At 44.3% G+C, this 25,719-nt stretch overlaps 1 protein-coding gene across 2 annotated transcripts in view; it reads left to right on the forward strand.

The window, feature by feature from the left end:
• CALN1 (calneuron 1) overlaps nt 1–25,719 on the forward strand; it is a 434,233-nt gene that overhangs the window by 193,583 nt on the left and 214,931 nt on the right. For both annotated transcript variants that reach the window (XM_054589689.1, XM_054589690.1), the window contains exon 3: nt 22,148–22,291. In XM_054589689.1, coding sequence (XP_054445664.1) covers nt 22,148–22,291 — 144 coding nt within the window. The remainder of the gene's footprint in view (nt 1–22,147; nt 22,292–25,719) is intronic.

A 25,719-nucleotide genomic window follows, 5' to 3' on the forward strand; every position in this document is an offset into this window, starting at 1 on the left:
TTATGGTGGTTATCAAATGGTAATTTTTCTAAATCCATCATTCCTTCTACATTTATTAGCATTATGTTGTAAGCAAGAGCTTTTTTTCCTTCATTTACTCATTCATTCATTCAATCAGTGTTAACACATCAATTCCCGTTTTATTCGATAGATCACAAGCTCTTCCTGTCATTGTTTATTTTGATGCCAGAATAGATTCTTTAGGCTGGTTCTTGGATGTTCTTGGTATACTCTCTTCATTAAAAATGATTGTCACACAATAGATACTGAGTAGAGATTTATGTTGCCGCTTGACAATATATTAACATTTTCCATGTCATTAAGAGTCTACAGTATTATTTTTAGTGATTTTATAGTGTCCCTCAAATATACTTAATGCTTTGGCTTTCATAGTAGTCGAGATGGTCTGGGAGAGATCCCCCTCCTGTGTGAAGACCCTCTTTTCATTGGCCAGGGAAACAGAATGTTATCAGAAACAGGTGGAACACCAAGCAGGAGCAAGTCCTGTGTAGTAGGGTATGTATTTATTTTCGGCCGCCAGCACATAACGGGCTGTGCAGCTGTTAGAGAGAGGCACTGTCTATGCAGGATGCAATACTTACTGTGGGGATTCCGGTCATATGAAAATTGTTAGCGACCTACTGGATATCAATCATCTGGAGACAGAATATTATATAGTAGTTAAAACAAACTAGTTATATGGATCAATATGCATGTGTGTGTGTGTGTGTATCCGTTATGTTATATACAAAAGCACACACATGTACATGAATGCATATGCATTCAGCTTAAAGGCTAAAAAGTCCAAGGCAACAATATGTACTGACATCATGATAGTGGTTGCTAGCATGATAGTGGGATGGAAGGGGAAGAATAAAATAGAGAAGGGATCTAAAAGGATCCTCAAACTATTGTATAGAAATTATTTTTCCAGAAAACCATTTAAAAGAAGATCTGTAGTAAATAAGGCATAATGAATACACTTGATAAGCCTGGGTTAGGTAACTACATGTTTATTATATTATTCTCTTTTTTAGCCTCTTATGTTTGAGATATTTTATGATAAGAAATAAAGAACATGAACGGGAATGATAAATTTGAAGTCAAAAATAGTGATTATACCTGGGGAGTGAGAGAAATGAGATCAGAGAGAGAGGGAGATGAGGAGTTTCCTTTGTATTTGTGATGTCTAATTTCTTTTTATTTTTCTAAAAATATTAAATCAAAATGGCAAAATGTTAAGATATGATGCAGCTTGATTGTGGATTTATAAGAGTTTGTTTATATCATTCTCTAGGCTTTTCTGCATTTACTAAAAAGATATGCTATAGAAGTGAGAGAGTAACTAAGACAAAGTCTCTGGATGGAAAGGATGTAGCGGAATTCATAGCGTGCCTGGCATGTTAGTTCTGGAAAGCAGAGCCTGAGGCAAGGCATACATGCTGATGCCTTTGGGGAAGTGCAAACCCAGGGTACCAAGAAGAAGGGAAAAGGGAAGTGGGAGAGGGAAGGGTGGAGAGTAACACCAAGTGGTGTGTTGCTAGGTTGGCCACTGTTTCAGGAGGTCTCAGCTATTCAGGATGTCTCCTGATAGGCTGTAGAGAAATGCCGTTTGGGGACAGTGTTTTGGAGAGAAGAATAGAGAGGGAATTTATTTCCTAACTCTTCTTTATTGTATTTCTGATTGGTCAAAATTGACTTTTCAGAACGTGAATACGCTTGGGCTTCTGCAGTATGTGTGTGATTTAGCCCATTTGGCCACCATCGTGGAGACCAGGTCTCATTCACAGTGTAGTGCTTCATCCAAGGTTAGAAATTATGGGGAAGCAAGAGACCCTGGCAGTGGCCTCAGGTGTCAGAGTTGAATGGTCCCAAAGGAGTCTGCTTTGAGTCCCAATGCAGGCAACAGCTACAGCAAAGCAAGTGTCCGAGGGTATGGGGGGTGGATGAAGTCAAGAGAATCTGGATTCCCATCCAATGAATCTGAAAAATATAAAATGGGATAGCTCTTTCGTCTAAAACGAGAGAGGAAATGAGAATAAATTTTGAAGTAGGTAAGTTTACAGGGGAGAACGGGTGAGACATTGAAACCCTTCTAGACTGATAACCTCTTTTTCTTTTTCTGAAGAGCAATTATTCACTGAAAATTTGGGGATGGATTTGGGAAGTAGGATTGGGGGTTTGTGAAGAGTCATGAAGATCTTGAATAACAACTATGGAGGAAAGGATTGGGCCTAGTTACAGAAGTGGAGAGACTGCTTGGGAGGCAGAAGACAGGCCCAGCAGGAAGTTAGTAAGGGAATTGGAAAGAGAGCAGCTGAACTGAATTAGGCTCCAGGTAACTTGCCTAGTTGGGTTGAATAGAAAAGGAAGACTGGAGGCTGATGGTCTGGAGAAATGCAGAGGAATGAAGGTCTCATCTCAGAAGCTTCAAGAGCAGCTGGTGGGAGTGACAGGTGGAAAAATATGAGGTCATGGTATGAGAGTAAAATTTTGACCTTAAGATTTCAGAGCCAAGTGTGAGAACAAGGACTACACTCCTCGCACATTGGGGTTTCTTGAGTGGAATGGAAGTAAAAGTGGTTAGAGAAGCAGTGGTTAAGGATGTTAAAGTCACTTAGAATAGTAGCAAGATTGTTGTCATGATATATGGTCAAAGTTTAAAGTCATGAAGGAGCGATAAGTAAATTGAGCCTAGCTCTTCGCTGGAGGACCAATGCAAATGATTAGGAACTGTTTTGCTGCTGAGTCACCCAGGGAGGCCAATTAACAAATGGGGTCAGCCATTTTATCCATGACACTGAACTGAATCATCACCATATCATCTTGAATCCAATTACCATCCATCTTTAAGGATCTTAATCATTTTCCTACTGAAAAATTAGTTTCCTCCCATGACCTCTCCCCCCGCCCCCACAGTTTCCTTAAGCTGTGTGTATTGTAGTACTTATTACATGCGGCTGTGATTGCCTGTTTGCCCTCCGTCACTCCCCCCACCTGCCCCATCCTGAGTGCTTTAAGGGCAGGGCCGGATCTCGTCTGGCATTATGTCCTTACCGTAGCTGGCCCCTGGCAATCCGTGGGTGCTCAGCATGCTGGAGGGAAGCGGGCTGTGGCCGTGTCCGGCATTGAAGAGTCCATGGGTCACTGTCTGTTTGATGGTTGAAATAAGCTCTTTGATGAAGTTATTTTCTACTTTTTTTCTCTTCAAACACAACCTTCTCTCTGCCCCCCAAATTACTTAAGAGATACATGTTCCTTGTAGAATACTTGGAAAATAATAATAATCTCCCCTAACCCTACCCTTTAGCAATAACAACTATTCATGATTTAGTGTGTATTTTTTCAATCAGACATTTCTTTTATTTATTTGATAGATAACACATTAATGATAAAACTTCAAAGGTAGAAAAGTATACATAGTAGTGCCTCTTATCTGTGGTTTCATTTTCCTGGTTTCAGTTACTTCCTGTCAATTGTGGTTTGAACATATTAAATGGAAAATTCTTTTTTATTTCTTTTTTAATTGAATTTATTGGTGTTATATGGGTTAATACAATTATATAGGTTTAAGGTGTATAATTCTATAGTACATTATCTCATGTCTCTTTCCATCACCGTAAAATGGAAAATTCTGGGAAAAAATTCAAAATATTCAATTGTGATCCATTCGGAGTAGTGCGATAAAATCTCACGCTCTCCTGCCCCACCCCGCCCTGGGTGTGAATTACCCCTTAGTCCGGTGCCTCCACGCTGGAAATGCTCCCTGCCGGCTAGTCACTCAGTAGCCATCTTGGTTTTCAGATCAATTGCCTCAGTATCTCAGGGCTTGTGTTCAAGTCACCCTTATAGCAGCTTAATGCTCTGTCACAAATCCTACATTATTTACCACACTTTATCTCATCGTGTGGGCACTGTATCATCTCACATCATCACAAGAAGGGTACGTACTGTACAATCAGACATTTTGAGAGAGACCGTACTTACATAGCTTTTATTATAGTACATTCTTACAATTGTTCTATTTTACTATTAGTTATTGTTGTTAATTTCTTACTATGTCAACTTCATAACTTTATCGTAGGTATGTATGTACAGGAAAAAACACAGCATAGACAGGGGTTAGTACTACCCACTGTTTCCGGCATCCACCGGGAGTCTTTATTTTTTTATTTTTTAAAGATTTTATTTATTTATTTTAGAGAGAGGGGAAGGAAGACAGAGAGGGAGAGAAGCATCAATGTGAGAGAAAACATCAATTGTTTGCTTCTCATACAGGCACCAACCCAGGACCAAACCCACAACCCAAGCATGTGCCCTGACCGGGAATTGAACTGGTGATCTTTTGTGTCACAGGATGATGCCCAACCCACTGAGCTACACCAGTGGGGTCATCCCTCTCTTATTTTAAAGAAAATCTCAGACATCATATCATTTCACTTGTAGTTATTTTAGTATAGATCCAAAAAATGACTTTAGAAATAATACCAATACCATACCTAACATAATTAACAATAATTCCTTAATAGTATGAAATCTGATCTCTAAAAAAACATATAAACAAAGCTGCAACCAAGAGCCTGGTTCATACTTCATTACACATGTGTGTGAGCATACCAGTAGTATTCCTTTCTAGAGGTGGAATTATTGAGTGAAAGTGTGCATTTGTAATAGAAAAGAGATTGCCAAATTACATGTCAAAGAGATTATACTAATTCATATGTCTTCCACCAAACTTTTCGAGGACTGCTTCCTCACAGCTTTATCCACACAGCGTCTTATCAAACTGCTTGAGCTTTACCTGCCTCACAGGTGAAATATATTATACAAATGTCATTTTATGTTTTTAAATTTTTTTATTGTGTTTTTTCCATTGCCATTTAACCCCCTACAGATGTCATTTTAATTTGCATTTCTCTTACTGTGAGTTGGGTTGAACACTGTTTTTCATGTTTATTAATTTGCAGTTCCTGTCCTGGGAACTGTCTGGTCATATTTTTTGAACATTTTTTTATTGGTTTGCTGGCTTTTTTCTTATTGATATATAGCAACTTTTTCAATATGAGGGAAATTAGCTCCTCATTTCTAATATAAATTAAAAATATTTTTGGTTTATTTCTAATTTCTGACTTAGTTTACAGTGATTTTTGCCATGAGAAAGTTTAAAATTTTTACTTAGAATTAGTCAGTCTTTTATGACTTCTGGTGTTTGTTTCCTACAAAGTACAGCCTTATCTACTCTGAGAGCCTAAAAAAAATTTACTCAGTTTTTTACTTTATAATTATGACTTTATTTTATATATTTAATCTTTGATTCTTCCTGAATTTATTTTGGTATAAAGTATGGTGTATACAGTAGCTTTACTCTCAATATTTTCCAGAAATCTACATAATAATGAACCCATCTTTTCCTGTTATTTGAAATGTCACTCTTTTCATGCACTAAATTTCTTATCTATTCAGACCAATTTCTGATCTTTCTACCATTTTGGCTGAATGACTTATCATTTATTTAGCTAATTACCTGTTGTACCCATTTTTATTATTAAAAATCAGGTTGGGATAAATATCTTTGTAAATAAATCTTTGTATACACCTTATATTTTTTAGGATAAATTTCTATAAATGGAATTGCTGGCCTAAAGGTATGCAAACCAAAAAAATATTTTTTATTTTGGGAATTGTCAAACACAACACAGAGAGGAGAGCATAAACCCTTGCATAGCCACCACTGAGCTTCAGTGATTTTTAACATTTTACTGATCATATTCCTTCTATCACCCCTGCCCGCACCATCTTTTCCTGTAGTATTTTAACGCAAAACCCAGACATAATATCATTTCATCTATAATTACGTCAGTAAGGTAGCTTAAATCAGCTTATTTCTCTGTTATGATTATCTCAAAAATCCCCATCTCAGATTTTTCCTAATCAGGATCCAAACACGGTCTATGTGTCTCAGGTTTTTGGTGCTTTCAGCGCTGCGTCCCCACAGACAGGGCGTGCCCGTGTGCGCCTTCCCCCGCCGTGTGCGGAGTGGCTTCGCCCCTGTGTCCCTGCCAGTCCTGAGCACGTCATCAAACAGGCCCCGCTCGTCTCCCAGAAACCGTGGGGCCTTCCTGGTGGGCTCCTTCTCTTACGTCCCATCCGCTGTCTTTCAGGACACCCTGCTGGCTCTGCCTTCAGATCCATCCAGGACCAGACCGCTTCTCCCTCCTTATTGCTGCCGTCCGCTCTCACCTGCACCGCTGCAGCTGCCTCTCTCGGCCCTGTGTTACCCCCATGGTCTGTTATCAACACAGCAGGCAGAGGGATCTTTTTTCCAAATATTATATTTGACATAGACCATTATGGTGGTTTCCATTGTACACCACACTTGATATTTTTATATATTGTGAACCAATCACCATGATAAGTCTAGATAGCATTCATTACCATACTTAGTTACATATTTTTCCTTTGGATGAACACTTTCATGATCTACTCTCAGCAACTTTCAAATGCACGATATAGTATTATAACTATAGTCACTATGTTGTACATTACATCCACACAACTTACTATTTTATAACTAGAAATTTGTACCTTTTGACCTCTTTCACCCACGTTACCTATCCCCCTTCCCTCTGCCTCTGGCAATCACAAATCCGTTCTTTGTATCTATGAGTTTGGATGTCTTTTTGCTGGTTTGTTTTTAGATTCCTTACAGAAGTGGAATCATATGGCATTTGTTTTTCTCTGTCTCACTGATTTCACTTAACATAATGCCCTCAAGCTCCATCCATGTTGCCACAAATGGGGAGATTTCATTCTTTTTTACAGCTGAGTAATATTCCATTGTGTTTACAGACCACATTTCTTTATCTATTCGTCTGTCAATGGATACGTAGGTTGCTTCCCTATCTTGGCTATTGTAAATAGGGCTGTAGTGAACATGGGGGTGCATATGTCTTTTCTAGTTACTGTTTTTGTTTTCTTTAGATAAATATCCACAAGTGGAACTGGTAGGTCATATTCTAGTACTATTTTTAATTTCTCAGGCATGTTTATACTGTTTTCATAGTCGCTACACCAATTTACATTCCCACCAACCATGTACAAGGGTTTCCCTTTCTCCCTGTCCTCACCAGCATGTTTCTTGTCCTTTTTATAGTAACCATTCTAACAGGAGTGAGGTGATACGTCATTGTACTTTAAAAAAATTTTTTTCATTGTTGTTCAAATACAGTTTTGTCCGTGTGTCCTTTATACATGTTCCTTGATTACCCTTCCCCTTCTTCTCCCTGTTATCCCCTCCCCACTCTCCTGTGGTTACTGTCAGTTTGATTTTTATTTCTATGCCTCTGGTCATATTTTCCTTGCTTGTTTGTTCTGTTGATTAGGTTCCACTTATGGGTGAGATCATATGGTATTTGTCTTCCATGGGCTGACTTATTTCACTTAGTATAATTGTACTTTTGATTTGTACTTCCCTGATGATTCATGATGTTGAGCACCTTTCTATGTGCATGTTGGCCATCTGTATGTCGTCTTTGGACAGAGTCATCCTTTTTACACACAAGTGAGACCACATCATTCCTCTGCTCAGCAACCTGCCATGGCTCCCATTTCACTCAAAGTAAAATCCAAAAACTGGCAATGGCTGACAGGCCCTCCGTGATCTGCCTTCCCAGCTTTGAGTCTCTATTGCTCCCACCTATTTCCCCTCTCGCTTACTGCACCCCACCCCAGGTACTCGCCCTTCTCTAGCACATGAGGCATATGTGTGCCCCCCTAGGGATGTAGCACTGACTGACTTCTGTCTGGAACACCCTTCCCCAGATAGCCCACGGCTACCACACTTACCTTCAAATGGCTTCTCTCTGCCCTGCAATTGCTCTAACCTCTGTATTTACATTATTACCTGTTCGTCACCTCCTCACAATTCTGCAATTCTGTCTGCTCTGTTTTCTTTTCCTTAGCAGTTCCTGCTTTCCTGCACACCATGTTATTTACTTTACTGTCTTCCCCCAATGGAATGCAAGCACGTGGGCCAGAAGTCTTTGTTGTGCTCAATGTCATATCCTAGCTCCTAGAACAGTGTCTGGCATAGAGTAGACCCCAACAAATGTTTATTGACCGACCATGAATCTGATACACAGGGTAGTATTGTTCTGTTCATTTGCTTTAGTAAAAAAATACCATGACTGAAAAAAATTAATAGAGACATAGAATTCTATTTTATGTGATTTTTCTCTATTTATATTTTCCCGTTTGGGGGAAGTCTATTCATATCTTTTTCATTGTTCTGCTGAGGCATTCGGTAAATGACATATCAAAGGTTATCTTTTTGCCTGCCATATGTCAACCTATCTTCATTTTGCTTTTTATTTTCCAGGTTGTTTCCTAGTCTTTTTTAATGTGTCAATCTACCTTCAATTCTTTATTATTATTTTCTTAATCCTCACCCAAGGACTTCTCCATGGATATAAGAGAGAATGGGGGCGGGGGAGAAACGTTGATGTGAGATAAAGATCAACCAGCTGCCTCCCCTATGTGCCCCTACCAGGTAATAAACCCACAATGGAGGCATGTGCGCTCACCAGGAATGGAACACACGACCTTTTGGTGTACAGGATGAGGTATCAACCATCGGAGCCACACAGCCAGGGCTGCCTTCAGTTCTTTAGAAATAACTTTTTTTAAATTACCATGTAGCCCCCTTCCCCCACCCCACACAATCACCACACTGTGGTCCATGTCCATGAGTCCTTTTTCCTTTTGGCTCAATCCCACCGTCCCCTAACTCCCCCCACCCTAGCTGTCATCCTGCTCTCTATCTATGAGTCTGTCTCTATTTTGCTTGTTAGTTCAGTTTGTTCATTAGATCCTACAAATGAGTGAAATCATATGGTATTTGTCTTTCTCCGACTGGCTTATTTCACTTAGCATAATGTAGAAAGAACTTTTGTCATCTAATTATTATTGTTTCAATTCCCTGTACTTTTTAATTTCTCAAAAGTAGATTTGAGCATATGGTGTCACGTACAGTTGTAACTTAACATTTCCCAGGTCCTCAACAGACTATTTTCACCCCATTATTTAGTAATCCTTTTCTCCATGGATTAAAATGTGGCCTTTACCACACTGTTCCCCTCCATGACCTGAAAATCCACACGAACATGCATGGCCCCCCAACTTCCTCCTCAACTCCTACCCAGGTTTCCTTCACTTTAGTAGAACTCTGGGATGGTTGGTGTGGGTGTGTGCCTGCATGTGTGTGCACATGTGACTCACTGAGGATTGAGTCTCTGGGTAGAACTCCAAAAGCCACCCCCCATCTTTTCTGAGTTGCCCTTTTTGTTGGGGGGGGCTGGGATGGGATCAGTCTGCCCCAGCTGATTCCAGTTTTATTTCTCAGGCTGGGGAGAGTGTGAGCTTTGGAATGGTCTCTTCAAAGGGGCAGACTTATTTTGATGGAAAACCAGCCTGTTAAAACAAAATGAGAGAGTTGGCAATTGTAAGCAAGTAAATTGTTTCCTATTGATAATGGACTATTTATGCAGCCTGCAGTGGAGAGCAGTTTCTTTCAAATCCAGACCCTTTATCAATGATCAGGAAGGCAAAGCGGAGTAAGGAATGATGTGGGAGGGAGAAGGTCGGAGGGCTGTACAGGAACTTGGTGAGCTAAGGGAGAGGGTCTCTTTGTGGGCTTCCTCTGCGTGGCTGTGCATCAGTCCACACCTGTACCTTTTGCTTTGCACACTTGACTGGGGGTCTCTAGAGCACATTGTCTTAAATCTCACCTGCTCACTTTTCTATACACAGCAACTCCAGAGTCAGTTCTATTTGCAAGGCCATTAGAAACAACACTTGGGCCACATTTACGTGTGCTCTCGCGTATGAGAAAAGGAAGGACAGGTTTGATAAGAGTTACAATTGAAAAATTACACAACAGAAGCGAAGTTCTTTTCTGGATTAGAGCCAGTTCCTCCAACTCCCACCATTTGTCATTTTGCCTTGAGTCTCAGTGCCATGAATTATTTGGAAGATGGCTTTGTGGGAATTTTTTTTTCCCACAGGCTGAGCTGTGTGAGCAAAATTTTCTGCTTGGCATAGGTAGCTAGGAGTCTTTTGCGCCCTGTTTTAGGCAGTGGAGCTGCCGCAATCTAAGATGCTGCACCATGGATGATTTGAGAGTAGAGAAGTCAAGATAAGATACATGACCATCACTGTCCTCTTGTTCCATTGGGGTCAGTCTGTAGAGCTGGAAGATACCCGTGGCGGGTAGAATGTGCCTGCTTCTGCCCTCTCCCTGACCTAGAGCCGAGCTTGGTAGAGACGGGGCGGAGGGCAGGGCAGGCAGTGGCTTTGGGCTGGAGGCGCAGCTGGGAGGTTTTAGACCTCCAAGACTAAGTCTATTACTCAGCAGGTGCTGTGTCTTAAGATAGGTAGCCCTGTGGGGATTACAAAAACAAAGACCTTTCTGTATCCTTCTAGAATGTAACATCCCTGTGGGAACTCAAGAAAGATGCTAAGTAGATGGTGGTCTGGAGGCATGTAGCATATGCTGTTTCGATGGCAGTAACTGGGATCTAATTGCTCAGTGCAGAGGGAGGGGGCAAGACGGTCCATCCCACTAGGGAAGCAGAGGTGCAGGAGAGCACCGATTCACAGGAGACAGCGAGATGCCTGGGGTGTTCTCAGTCAGGCTCTGCGGGCTGCTGGGGGACAGCCCAAAGAGGTAACCAGAGGGGAGAAGGGTATGTGTGTGCTAGAAAGTAAGAGTGAGCTAGGGGCGCTCTGTGGAAGCCAAGAAGTGGGCAGGCCGGGGCTTCTCAAAGTTCGGGCCCTGAACCTTGGAGTGTAACGTGATTAATTTAGCAAAGTGTGGTATGCATTGAAAAAAAAGAAGAAAGAAATAGACTAGGAAATACCAGCATGTGCCCCATACAAAGAAGGTGTGTATTGCTTAAGGAGATTGTGTTTGAAGAGGTTGAGTATGAGGTTTAGGAGTACAGATTCTGAGGCCAGAAGGCCTGGGTTCAAATCACTCCCAGATGCTTACAACCACCCACATGGCCTGGGGTGAAGGGTAATGACAGAACCCGCCTGGTGGGCTGTTGTGAGGCGTAGATGAACTAATACGCAAGAGGGCTCTGAGCAGTGCCTCGTATGCAGTAAGCACGCAACAGGTGTTAGCGGGAACCTGAAGAAATGGCTGATATTGATTATTTTTAAAAACCCCTTCGAAAACAATTTTATATGGTCCACCCTAATATATGCCCGCCCACTCTCCCTCCATGTAGATCATAACTACATTATGCATCTGTCATGACGGTCAATGCATTTCTGACAGTGGGTTGGGATAAAAAGGCTGTGTGCTATCCCAGCTTTCCCTGGCCAGAGCGTGGATGGGAGGCACCGATTTTAATGGCCATGTATAATATTTCTGTAGGTCTTTGGCTTTGCAAGCTCTGTCATTTAAGGCTGGGCTGCATGCTGGGGTTCCCAGCGGTCCCTGTCACCACCTGGCGGTTCACCCAGGAGGCCCCAGGCCTCCTTCCTGGCTCTCCTGGAGCTCTGTGTGCTGGGCTGCACTGACTTGTCTCTCTTAGCATGGACTGATAGAATCAAAATAAAGCTGTATTGCCTTCAAAAGTAATTTTTTTCCCCACTAAAATACATAAGCAAAAAGAGGTAATCATGTTTTCTTAGATTTAGTTGTTGGTCTGTTATAAAGTTCTTCTCCATTTCCAGCCTAGAAGAGATTCCAGAGGTCAAGGAAAGACCTGCTTTCCAGATAATAATACTCTTGAAGGGCCAGAGAAAGAATCCGAGTTCCAGCCACCGAGCAGTCCCCCATAGTCACTTCCAACTGGGTGCTCAGTGTGGCCCCACCTCTTCCGGCTCAGTGTCCTATTTGCTATTGTAGCTCCCGGGACCTGGCCCCCACCACCTAAAATGGTGCCTGACACATAGTAGGTACTCAGGAAGTATTTGTCAAATTGAGTTGAACTGAATAATACAAAGAAGAATTTAGCATCTTGAGAGGATTCCCAGGACCCCGGGAAGGGAGTGGGGTGTGAGCCAGGCCTGAGAGGCACCCCTCCCCCCATTCATTCTGCCTCTGGTTTATTTCTGAACTTTGGATCTTGTTCTTCTGGCCTCCATATCGGTGCTAAGTCCACAAAATGGGATCATTTTCTCAGATGCTGATTATTCTCTAATCTCAGGATATTAACATTTATAGCTTAGGAACAGTGTGACTTAATGAAAAATTAATTGTATTGATTGTTACCATGTTGTTCACAGATAAATTCTGCTCCATTTGCTGCCTGCAGATGCATCCGATTTTGCCTTGTGTGCTGAATGATGGGATGCCTCTTTTCTGCCTTGGGATATGTGGCTTGTTTTCCCTGAGCAGGTGCTTATTGCCATTTGAGAAACGGTTCCTTTTGTGAGAAAGGCCAGGCTTGTCTCCGTGATGCTGTCCAGGCTGCTGGACCCTGGGAGAGGGTCCATTTGCTCCTAGGACAAACTGGCCAGCATCCTGCCCTCGAAGCAGTCCAGCCTGGTGTCAGGAGAGTGGTTTCTCTCCACTCACCCCTTTTTCTCCCCTGTCTGGGGAGCCCCTTTTCCCTCTCTGAGCATCGGCTCCATCTCAGCCATGGTGGGCGTTCCCTGGGCCCCTTTTCTGGGCCAGGCGCTGTAGTGAATGTGAGTCCACTCGTGGTCCTGGGATTACCCTGCAGGTCTTTTTCAGACATCATCTGAGTTGCCTACCTTTCCTTGAAGCCTCCCTTTGTAATCGTTCGGGCCTTGAATTTCAGGAACTAAAGCCTAAGAGATAACTGGATGAAAGGTGTATCTCATGAAGACTGGATTTTTGTGCATAAAAGGGATGTTAAATGGAGGCTGGTGATAATTGATACTGTCTTTTTCATACTGTAGTGTAGTAGGAAATATATCTCATATATTGATCTTTTTTCCTGGTTCTTGGCCCAGAGCCCTTAAAACCCTTGGAACCTCCAGACTGGTAAGTGTCTTTTGCATGCTAATGAGATGCCTGGTGACTGGTGGGGTCCCTAGATAAGTCCAGGTTGGGGGCTGGTTGCCAGGACGATCAAGGCATGAAAAGAAGGTGGGAACTTTTAGCCCCATCCCCCTACCCTCCAGGGGCTGGAGGTAGAACTCAATTACCAACTGCTAGCCTTTAATCAGTGGCGTTTAAGTGATGGAACTGCATAAAACCCCTAAGTGATGGGGTTAGGAGAGCATCTTGGCTGGGGAGCACACTGAGGTGCTGGGAGGATGGGGTGCCCAGAAAGGGTGTGATGGAAGCTTCGTGCACCCCCCACCCCCTCATACCCAGTCCTGTGAGTTTCTTCTATTTGGCTGCTCCTGAGTTATATGCTTTCTATAAACCAGTACATGTAAGTAAAGAACTTTTCTGAGTTCTGTGAGCTCATCTAGCAAATCATCAAATCTGAGGAGGGATTGTGGGAACCTCTGCCTTTAGAGCCAGTCTGTCAGAAGTACAAGTGGCCTAGAGGGTCTACGCTAACTCTAAGTAGTTAGCCTCAGAACTGGATTAAATTATTAAACACCCGGTTGGTATCCAGAGAGTTGGAGAATTAGTTTGTGTGGGTAAAAAGCTCACATGTTTTCTGTCAGAAGTGTTCAGAGTAGAAACATCATAGAGAGCAACTTGGCAATATGTATTAAGTGCTTTAAATAGAAACAGAGGCCTGGGTACATGAAACGTACTGACAGCTGGTGGGTGGGGGAGGGAAAACTGGAGGAAAGAGGGTGAAGGGATTAGCCAGAAAACATATACACACAACACATAGACAAAAGCGTGGTGATGGCCAGAGGGAAAGGGGGGTGGAGGTAAGTGGAGGACGGCAAAGGGGAGTAAATGGGGATGGAAGGAGACTTTGTTTGTGGCAATGGGCACACGACGCAGTGTGTAGATGATGTTTTGTTGAGTTATCCACCGGAAACCTGTGTAGCTCTGTGAGCCAATGCCATCCCAATAAATTCAATATTAAAAAACATGTACCTAAGCCAGTAGTTCATTCCTAGGATATCATCTTAAGGAAACGATCATCAAAATACCTGAAGATTTATGTACAAAAGTTCCCACTGCAGCATTATTTAAAATTGGAAATGATCTAAATGTCCCACACTAGGAGCTTGTTGAAATCAATTTGGCTGTGGCCATATTATGAAACACTATGTAGCTCCCAAAAGTGATGTGTTAAGGTCCAGTTAAACAATATGGAAAATTAAAATGATAGTGTATTAGATGAAAAAAAAAGATGACATAAAGCTGTGGAGAGTGCATGACCTAATTTAAGAATATACTTTAAAAAAATGGGAATAAAATACCTTAATATGGTTACAATGGTTATTGCTGACCTGTGAAGTGTAGATTTTATTTTTTATAGATTTTGGGGGCATTTTTCAGAAGAAGCATAAATTAATGTGAAACTTTAAAAAATTTAGCATTCCTGTGTAGGTCTAGTGCTGGTCTTTTGAGGGGGCCGTCCCTTCCCCAGACGTCAGGACCAGAACCACTCAAGGCAGAGAACTGCCCCTCGCTAGATGCCCTTGTTCTCCCTCTTCCTGCATCGCCATGGCTTTTTTACAGGGACCCTCCAGCCATCCTCATTCTCATATATATTCCAACTTAATTAGTGGTTTTCCTTTCAGTCCTGCCTGCAGCTTGCAGTCCATCACAGGCTGCCCCTGGCCTGTTCTTTTACTGTGAGGAATTTTTCCATTAGCTTTAACTGACCTGGCTCACTATAATCGATTCAGTTTGATCTGTTGAGGTGTATGCCCCTAGCTTTCAGACTGCCTCATGCCACCGTATTTTAGGAAAGAAATGAGTATTTTTCATGAGTGGGGAGACTTAGTCTTTATCTGTATAATTTCACCGCCTAATAAGTTACTGTAATGCTTTTTCTTTCTGAATGCCAGCTAGGGAAAGGGCTGGCTTTACTTTTGAATTCTAGTTGTCATTTGGGCCATGAGGTAATGAAAAGAGTCAGAGGCGTGGGGACGCCGGAGACACACGGCATAAGCATTGCATCACCACCTGTCCAGCTGCGATCACTGGGCCTTTGAAGGTGATCCAGCACTGCCGCTCGCTTGCTCCCAGGTGAACCGTGACTCCGGGTGAGTCTGGGGCCAGGAGTTTACAGGAGCCCTGCTCCAGCCTGGATTTGAACCTTAGCCACAGGGGCAGTTATGCCCCCAGGGAGGGACGATCACTATTGCTAGCTTTGTCCTTCTGCGGTCAAGGTGCCTCCCTACTGGGCCCTCGCTTTCCAACCAAGGGCCGAGAGCCTGTGAACGCAGCCCCTTCCTCCCCTCGCCCACGGGGACGCCTGCTGGAAGCCCCGTCTGTTGCATTGACTCCAGCTCTCAGCCTCCTTCTAGGTTGTCTTACATCTCAGCTTCTTCCTTGCATTTTCCCAGTGTTTCCTATGTCATCTTCTCTCCTCACATTCCTGTGCATTCAGCTTTTTCTCTTAGGTAAATTTTAATGTATTTGAAACTCCTAAAATTCTTTGCAAAACATGTATACAGGAAGTGCCCTCTCACCCTGGCTTAGGACCCCCCTGCCCTGCTAACATACCTCTTTAGTGTCTGCCATAGCATTCACCAGATCTGAGAGCCTGGAGGAAGCTCAATAAATGTGTTGAAATGGATTCATTCACACCTCAAACAGCAAATAACCTAGGAGCGAGTGTTCCTGAACCCTTTAAAAAATGTACTGAGAAAAAAAAACCAGGTTGAAAGTGTGACTTGTATGCTGCCACTGCCACTCTGCCCCCACCCATGTGGCCTGTCCCCAGCCAGCGTTATTAAATGTTAGGACACTTGTGAGTTCCTGCTGTGTCCCCCTGCTCCCAGCACGCCCCTCCTCCTGAGCTCCCTATCCCCTTTGCGGTCGGAGCTCTCACCTCTGTGTTCCATAATTACAGGAACCAATTAGTTGTTTTTGTAGACTGATCGATGATAATTATATTGGAACTCATTCACACTAAGACCCGCACTGGGACTGAACCAGTATTTTATATGCAATTACGGCCATTCCATTCCCATTTTCTCCAAACGCTGGCTGCATGTATCCACATGCGCACCACACTGACTGCCTAGGTGTCTCTCAGGGCCCTCCCTCTATTCTGTGTGGCCCAAAGGCCACTTCCCTCACCTCTCTGAAACCTTGTGCTTCCTCCTGGATTCTGTCTCGGTTCATGTCCTCACCCCATCGGGCAAACCAGAACCCCCAGCATCATCCTCAGATCCTCCCTCTGCCAGACCCTGCACACCTGCTCCCACCTGCCCCCCGAGCACTGACCGCTCTCCCAGCAAAGCCTCCTGGACCTTCCCACCAGCACCGTGTTGCTTAGCTCCAGGCCCTTCATCTCCCCGTCGACTCCATGACAGTGCCCAGGTGAGGGCCCTGCTTCTCATCTCTTAGCTTGTCTTAGCCATCCTGATGCCAGAGACCTTAGTTTAAAAATCAATTTGATCCTTTTTCTTTTTAAAAAGTTTAAACCCGATGCCTTTCCTGTGGCCTACAGTGGGGTTCACAAACCTTAACAAGGCCAGAGTGTAAATATTTTAAGCTTTGAGGACCCAACCATCTCTGCCACTTCTCAATTTTATTTGTTTAGTACAACAGTGGTAGACAATGGACAACAGAAAGACATTATGTAAATGTGGTTGCGTTCCAATAACACTTTATTTACAAATTGCTAACCCTGGGCTTACGAGGTTAAGCTTAGATGGCTCCAAAGGCCCTTTGCAACTCTGCCCGAGCGCACTTCCCCACCCTGGTCTCTCGGTGTTTCTACACTCACCTTGCAGCCAGTGGTAGACGTTCCCATCTTGACCATTCTCTCTACTCTGCCGCCTTTCCCTCTCTCCATGGCCTTAAGATTCAAAACAGCCGAGGATGACCCTTTCACAGAGCTGTCTCTCTGTCATGTCTTTCATACCCTGGAAGGACTTCTGTGGGGTTTTGTACAGACTTGTATTACTAAGCTTGTCATCCTGTGTTATGAATATTTGGTCACCTCTCTCTTTCTGACTAGAATATAAGCTTCTTACAGCCTGGAAAGTTTCTTTTGCTACCTATCTATTCTGGCATAGCACTGGCATATAATAAGAAAACAGCAGCATTTCATTGATTAATCATCCCTAAATATTCATTTCTTGTCTTTCCTAGAGAAGGTAGAAACCCTTCTAAATCTCTCTTGTCATCGTCTTAGTCCCTGTCTTACTGTTTGTTCTGAAAAATGACCTCCAAGTTTGTGTCTTATATATTCTGGTATATTTGTGTTGTTATTTAATAATTGACTTGACTAACCTTGCTGAACTGCATCTATCTTCAGTGTTGTAATTTCTCAACAATGTGTATCAACAGAACTCATCTTGTTCATTAATAGAGACATCTCTTTTTGTGGTTAAAGCCCACAGTCTTCCTAAAGATACATTTCTGTGGAGAATAAACAGATTTTACATATAATGGGGACTGAGATGAGAAAACTGTGTTCTTTGTTACTAATCTTTAGCACTGTGAATTTCGGCTGAGCCTTCAAAGCCAGACATTAGCCAACGAATATTGACTCTGGCTGGAGTCTGGATTTCATCTGGTGCGCACTGTGGTTAGGCCAGCTGATTGATGAGTCTGTTCTATATGGTAGGTGTGCCCTTGCGTTGTTATTGCTCAAATTGGCTCTGTCCCCTGGGGACATTACAGAACTGAGGTTTGGTTCTTAGAGGGCACTGGGTCAAGATGCAGGTGGTGCCTGTGGTGGCTGTGGATATTTTTAAGAAAATAGACTTGCTGGCTTAAGGATAAGTCAGTCCCTCAGGCTTTAGAGCAGCACCACGTCTAGCGTGGGCCTTGCTTGGCCTCGGAACGTCAGCATCACTCCATGAAGGAGAAACACAGATCCCTGTGGTTCTGAGAAGCTCCATATGCAGAGAGCGGATTGCTTTTTTTCAGAGCATGTGTCTTATCATGTTTCCTTTCACACAATGACTGTTGGGTGGGCCCTGATCGCCACCGCAGATGCCTCTCTTGGGCCCGCTAAGCCTTCCTGGGGGTGGTGCTCTTGCTGCATCCGTGCCTGCTGTGCACGTGTTGTGTGAGACTGAAAGCAAATTAAAAACCAAAAGCGTGGCACGCTTATGTAACTCTGAAACATGAGGGACGTCAGCCCAGCGAAGGGATATTTTCCAGTGAAAAGCACACCCCATTACTGGGTTGTTCCTGAAAACTTGATCTGTGGTTCCTACTTCCCAAGGATGTGGAGAGCAGCCAGAGTCCCTTTGTGCCGCGAGCAGGCTGCCTGTAGCCAGAGGCAGTGGGGCCTGGCCTGCTCTCGTGTCTCCGCTGGTTTTATGGGCATATTTCTCACACCCTGTTCACTATTAAATATAAAATGAGGCACACATCACATGTCTCAGGCTGTAAGACCCATTTCCTGCTAATAAGCTTCTCGTTTGCCTGGGCTTTCCCTAGTCTAACTCCCCAGAGGCTCCCATTATGGATTTCTAGTTTTGTAGCTTTTTTTTTCCTTCCTTTTTTTGGCTCTGATATATTGAAAGAAATGAAGTTAGTGAGCTTTATTCAGGGAGCCAGGAGCAGATATTCTATGCAAACAGAGAAGGACAGCTTTGTCCCACTTAAACTAGGGGCTACAGAAAACAAAACTCTGAGCTGCTGTGTGCCTGCCTGTCCTGCCCTGGGCTGGGCCAGTGCCTGCTAGTTTCACACTGCAGATGGGACACACCACAGGAGTTTGAGGCTTCAAAGGAGCATGTTCCTTCACAGCAGGGCAATGCTGGGGTGGCCCCTGTCTTTGACCTGCCTTATAAAATCCAGTAGCCCCAGGGTAAGGCAACTCTGGGAGTAGCCCAGGCTGCTGGGTGGAGATCAGCAAGTATACATGCCAAAGCCCTCGATTCCAGGCCAGCCTCTCAACATCCCCAGCCAGGCCCCTCTGGGATGTCCCATGTAAGGATACAGGCTCATTTGTCGGTAAAATCTAGGGCATGCAGGGGGAACACAGGAATGAGACCGGTCCTCTCACCCCTTTCAGAGTGACAGCAATAGCCCGGAGGGTGCAGGCTGGAGTCAGGGGGACAGGAAGTGGAGGTGGTGTCTTGGGAAAGGAGTGGTCCAGGGCACTTGGGGCAGGGCTCTGCCTGCAGCTGACCCTCCAGCCGGCCCCCCTGGGACCCTGGCCTCTTCTGCGACCCCAAGGGGAGTCCCTGCCATCATCTGACATTTTCTGCTGGTGCATAGTCTGTGCCAGCCCCATGTAAAACCCTGCTATAAAGGCTGGAAGGAGACCCACCCTGACGTGTCTTTCGGATGGGGAAATTAAGGCTGGGGGAGAAGACTGTGCTGGCTTGCAGGGCAGGGGGGCCTGGCTTCCTTGTGTGCTGACTCCCCCCTTGGAAGATCCAGTCTCTGCACCCTCCTGTCCTTGGTGTCTGGGGAACTGGGCACGGGTAAGGCCGTGGTCTCTGTCCCAGTGTCCTTGAGCACTGTGAGCCACTACCTCAAGCTGAGCAGCGGCTCTAAGCTCTTTTCAGGCCATCAGGGACTTGGTTGGAAAACATATGGCTGCACTGGGTTATCTTAGGCATGTTTTGTTGATGAAAGGCCTGAAATGCAGACAAACACCTTGTTTCAGTATTTGGACTTGGCTAAAATTTTTTTTCTATATTGTCAATGGAAAAAAGAGGGACATTTGAACAGCAGATTAACAGGGTATGAAAGAGAACACAGGCTTCCTGTTTTTCTCTTAAACACTTTAATGATGTCCACAGATCTACAGAAAGGAGGGCTGGAAGGACCTTAGGGATCCTCGCGGCTAACCAGCTCATTTTACACATGAGCAAACTGAGGCCTCAGGGTTTGGCTGCAGACTTAATTAGCTAATACGCCTGGCCAGGCGCCGAGGGTCCTGTCTCACTGGCTGGTCCTGTCTGTGCTGGAGCCCACAATTATTCACAGACGGCATTCAGTGTGCTGAATTAGTATCAATGGTGAATTTGCTACCAACATACGATCCTTATTTATTCAGACCCACCACCCATTCAACAGCTGTCTGTCTAGCGCCTCCTTCTGAGTGTGGGTGGGAACATGCAAAGATGAATGAAGTGTACAAGGAGCTTACAGCTCAGAGGAGAAGCCCTGGTTTCTACACCAGTCGTCTTATTTCCAGATGGGTTGTACTACATGTCATGTGAAAGGAATGAGTGACCTCCGGAATGGTTGCCAGAAAGGGAGATGGCTTTGTCTATTGTGAGCAAAGACATTTTTGTGGGCTTCATGACCCCTGGCTTGGCCTTGAAGGACTCATTTGATTTGGGCAGGTAAAGAAGAAGGCAGGGTGAAGAGGAAGAGGGTGGCAAGTGAAATAATTGGATGGGGTAGTACAGTGGTTTGAAAAACAGCCCCCTAAAGTAGCAGGTGCTCATCTCTGCAACCTGTGAATGTTACCTTGGAAAAAGGGCTTTTGCAGATGTAATCGATTTAAGGATCTTGAGATGGGGAGGTTATCCTGGATTGTCTGGGTGGTCCCTAAATGCAAAGGCAAGAGTTCCTCTAAGAGGGAGGAAGAAGAAGATCACAGACAGAGTGGGAGAAGGCAGCCTGACTGCAGAGGCAGAGGATGGAGTGTGCGGCCACAAGGCAAGGGATGTCAGCAGCCACTGGAAGCTGTGAGGAGACAAGAGCAACCCCCCGGACCCCCTAGTGGCCCTGTCCACACCTTGACTTTGGTCCAATGATTCTGACTTCAGACTTTTGGCTTTCAGACTGTGAGAGAATAAATTTCTGTTGTTTGAAGCAACCAAGTTAGTGGTGGTTTGTTACAGCATCCATAGGAAATCGATATAAGCAGGAAAGGACAAAGCCTGTTCAGGAAAGGGTGTGATTCAAGGATAATATCTGGGAGCAAGTCAGATATTTAGAAAAGCAGTAACTAAATGGATTAGGGCCAAGTGGCTTGTGTTAAGTTCTAAGTGTTCCTGCAAGTGTCTGTGTGGATCTTACCTTTCTGACCCGCATGTAGGGCTCTGAAGGAGAACCACGATGCCAGCAAGTGGTGGTTATTTCTCTGTGGTACTAACTACGGCGCTTCTCAGGTACAGACAGCCAATGCGTGTTGAATGGCATGATGAATGTTGGCAGCTGCCACACCTGGGCTTGCACTGGGTTGTTGGATGAAAAATCAAGGCTGGCCAAGTCTGGCACTCAGATACGATGGATGAGCCTCTCAGCTTCAGACTGTGATCTTGAATTCACCATGTCATCCCTCGGAGGGGTGTGATGTGTTAGGAAATACTCAGCCAACCCAGAACTAATGCCACAGGGACCCTGGAGGGAGGGACTCTGGGTGAAGCAGAGCAGGTCCTGTTGGAGCAAGAAGATGGGAGACCACGTGCCCAGTGAAATGGCCTTATTGATAGCAGGGCCAGCCTCAGAGAATGTGATTAAAGGTGTCTTTTGGGCTTTGATTACACCCTTATTGATCTGAAGTTGTTTATAGCCATGAAACAAATGTAAATTAGAGGAATGAAATAAAAACATCAGGATAGTTATCTCCTATCCTACTGTGAGGCTGAAAAAGCTTTCTGCACAGCTGCCGCAGGGAGCTGAAATACAAGTCTGTATAGGAATCTCAGTCTCCTTTCCTCCTAATGGCCAAAATTACAAGGCAGTTTTTCTTGTCACAGGCTAAACCTCATCTTCATCTTTGCCTAGGAAGTGCCTTGGCAGACATCGTTTTCTGCGGGGACCGCTGTCTAATTGTGTACCTGCTGCAGTGTTCAGGATGCTCAGGGCCAGTTACCTCCTCCTTCCCAAACTTTGTCCTCTCCCCCCGCCACCCGGCCCTCTCCTCCCTGTTTTTCTTCTCTCTTCCTTTCCTCCTCCCTTTTTTCTTTTTGTTCTCTTTTTCCTTTTTTTTGTTCTTCTTTTGGCCGCTCTTTTACTGAGTTAAAGGGTTTTGACACATCACTATTTGTAAAGCAGTTAGGAGTTTTTAGTAGACAATCACCAATAATTTCAATGCAGTAAACTAAGCCATGTGACCATTGGACTTTCTTTGCTTTCTCCTTGTAGAAATCCGAGAGGCCTTTCGGGTTCTGGACCGAGACGGGAATGGCTTCATCTCCAAGCAGGAGCTGGGAATGGCCATGCGCTCTCTGGGGTACATGCCGAGTGAGGTGGAGCTGGCCATCATCATGCAGCGCCTGGACATGGACGGTGAGACTCCGGCCAGCAGCCTCTCTCCTCAGATGGGCCGTGACTCATCAGCGAGGCTTTTGATTTAAAGGGTCCTATACTTTGAGTCAGAAAACTTGGTTTCATGTCTTAGTTAACATTTGAGGAGTAGAAACTTGGACTAGATCATTCCACACAGCGCTAGGGGCCTGCAGAGGTGGTTCCGGGGCCACTAGAGGGAGCAGGGTGAAGGAGGCCTGGATGGCAAAGCAGTGAGAGCAGGCTTTCTTTCCTTTTTTATTTTATTTTTTAAATTTTTTTAGTAACAGCTTTATTGAGATAGAATACACACACCATAAAATTCGCCCATTTAACCTGCGAAATTCACAGGTTTGTGCAACCAGGGCCATAATCAAGTCTATAACATTTCACCACTCCGAAAGAAGCCTGGCGCCCCTTAGCCATCACCTCCCAACCTCCCTCCTCCCTCTCGCTTAGGCAACCACTGAGCTGCTTTCTATCTTTATGGGTTTGCCTCTTCTGGACATTTCATTCAAAAAGATTTAGGCAACATGTGGTCTTTTGTGACTGGCTTCTTTCGTGTCACATAATGTTTGCAAGGTTCATTGATGCTACAGCACGTGTCAGTACTTCAGCTCTTTTTATGGCCAAATAATATTTTACTGTATGGATACAATAGCTTCTTTTCTCTCTGTTTTACATGCTGGAGTTCTACACACAACTTTGTGGGGAAAGGGCTTTCACTGTATTTTGAAAATTCTGAAAAACAACAGCCTTAGATAATCTTTATGGTTTCCCCCCTCTAAAGCCCCGAGTCTATCCCATACTGGCTGTGACCCTCCTGACATTTAAATCCTGCCTTGGCTGAAGGTCCAGAAAGGAGCCCCCCGCTTTTTTTTTAAACATACACACTTCTGAAAAGAAGCGTAAGAGGCCCAGAGGGGTGGACTGTTGGGACTCTTGTTAGAACATGAAGTACAAACCAAGTGAAAGAAAGTAGAAGAGGGGACTAGGACATCTTTTTGAAATAAGGCCAAAGTAGGGAGAGGTTTGCTTGGTCTGCAGGCCAGTTGGAAGAATGAGGTTCTCTTCTATTATCTCGTGGAACCTGTTGGAAGGTCGACAGTAAGGCTGACCGCATGGTGAATGAACGACAGCATCACCCTCCAGGTGCAGCGGGGGACCTTTGTTTTCCAGCTCAGGACAGAGACGTTGTATCAGGGATGTTCAGTTGTGTGAGCAGGGCCAGCCTTGTCCTTATTGCTCTGATAGATTGTGAATCATCCTGTCTTTTCAGCCTTGATTTGACCTTTCTTTTCATTTTAGAAGTGTTTTTGAAAAGCTGGAGCAAAGCACACATTGTATAGCAAATGGGGGTCTTTCCCATTGACCCCCATCATTATTTTAGAGATGCGTTTCCAGAAAAAAGGTTTCCTCTCTAAAATAATAAAAATTTTAATCTTACCTCTGCATATGAAAGCAAGAAGGTTTTGTGCTTTGATTCTCCCCACAACTACTATAGTAAAACTTAGTCAAATGGACTAAAAGCAAGTGGAATTAGCAACATTCATTAAAAAATGATCTGCGGCTATTGTCAGGGAGTAACTCCTAGGAGGTTTGAAGGATCTTCATCAAAGTCCGTCCTTGTTCTTTGTATATTCACTCAGTGTCACCAGCTCCTGGGGAATTTTTACACTATTGCAAATCCTCCCTGATTCCAGGAGGCCTTTTAGTGCCAGGGGACCCATGTGATGATTATTCAAGGGGCTCAGCAGGACTTGGGCAAATGCTGCATATGGGATACAATTTAAGAGACTTCAAATTTCACCAGTTTTTTTTTTTTTTTTTTTGCAACTTATTGTATTCTGCTATCAATGCCCAAAGGCAGAACTTATGAGCAAATCTTGCAGAGAAATTTCTATTAGTTCCTTTAACAAAAGCCCAAGTCATTAGCTATTTCATGGTGACCACATCAGGTAAAAACACAGTTATTTACTTTTGGCGTGCAGCTTCTTCAAAGTCTTGTTGCCTACAAAAGATTTAATATAGAACATGAAAACAGTGCAGCTGTGTAGGCAAAAGGAATTGCCTACACAATTTATTAAATGCCAATGTGTAGAAAGAGCTAAGTGAAGAAAGCCCCGTTTGAGGCTGAACTATGGGTCTTTAAGTGTTTTGTAAATGATGCTGATAAGTGAAATTTCTGGGGTACCAGGTTCTAAATATGGATGAATAGACTGTTTTTCTGTGTCCTTCTCTTAATGGGGTCTTGAGCAGTTCTATTTTTAAAAAAAAAGTCAGGTACTAATTATATCCTTCCTTCCTAGCTTCTGTAACTGGGAATTCTCCACAGAGATTTGGCCCTACCTAGTTAAGCTGCTCTTTGGCATGAAACTTGTAGAATGACAGTGATTTTTATGGGGATAATGCAAAAAAAAAAAAAAAAAAAAAAAAAAAAAAAAGAGTGTTTGGCCAGAACTGAGGTTTCTTAGCTGTAAGATGGCTGTGCCTCTTGGCCCATAGGCCCTGGTCCCTGGTCCTCAGGGGCTTCAGGAGAGGTGGCTCTGTCTCCATCCATCCCAGCTGGCTGTGATTAGGGGCAGGTCTGGCCCACACACCAACCATCTCCTTCTGGGGTCCCTGGTTTTCCCAAGAGTGAGGTCATACCTTCGGCATGAGGCCCAGCTAGAGTTAGCCTGAGAGTGTCTGCGCAGCCTGAGTCAACACATGAGGCTTTCATTAGGTGGTTCCTTGGGAGTGGGTGCCTTGCAGGCTGTGTATGTAACAGTAACCTCCCTGGATTAGGGAGCTCAGTGGGGTTTCCTGGACTCAGAGCCTGCAGGAGCCAGACAGTTCCAGTCTGCATGGGCAGCTGGTTTTCTGGAGAACAGGATAGAAGACAGGCAGTAGGGTCTGGGATTGCTCTCTCGGCCCATGGCTTGTTTGCCTTTAGGGCTGGGACTGACTCTGTGTGTCTGTGTGGATGGGTATATGTGTGTGCATTGCATGGGCTGAACTACTCAGTTAAATACTAAACAGAAAACCAAATGTTTTGCCTGATGCATAGCATAGGGCTTCCTCTTTGGCCTGTTACTGCAAAGGTTCTTTCTTGGAACTTGCCCTCAATTCTGCACTCCCAGGTGATCGCTGTCCTACTCCTCTTTCATCAGCCTCTGCTGCTAGGTGACTTTTGCCCTAGAGCCAGTCAGGGACAAGGATTCACTCTATCCTGGATGCTTTTTGCCAGGATCTCTCCTTCAGCCCAGGTTCTGGAAACCTGCAACCCTCTCCGTCAGGCTCCTGGGGGCATTTAAGCCCAGTGTCCTAAGGCCCTTCTTACACATCAGGCACCAACTTCTGTGCATGGCATCATGGTACTAGTTATGTACTGTCCTTGGAAGAATTGCTAAAAGAATCACCCAGAAAGTTTCTCCAGAGCTTAAATCTTC

The sequence above is a fragment of the Pteronotus mesoamericanus genome, unplaced genomic scaffold, assembly GCF_021234165.1.
Source record: "Pteronotus mesoamericanus isolate MK-2021 breed Mesoamerican mustached bat unplaced genomic scaffold, CSHL_Meso_final scaffold_167, whole genome shotgun sequence".
Lineage (NCBI taxonomy): Eukaryota > Metazoa > Chordata > Mammalia > Chiroptera > Mormoopidae > Pteronotus > Pteronotus mesoamericanus.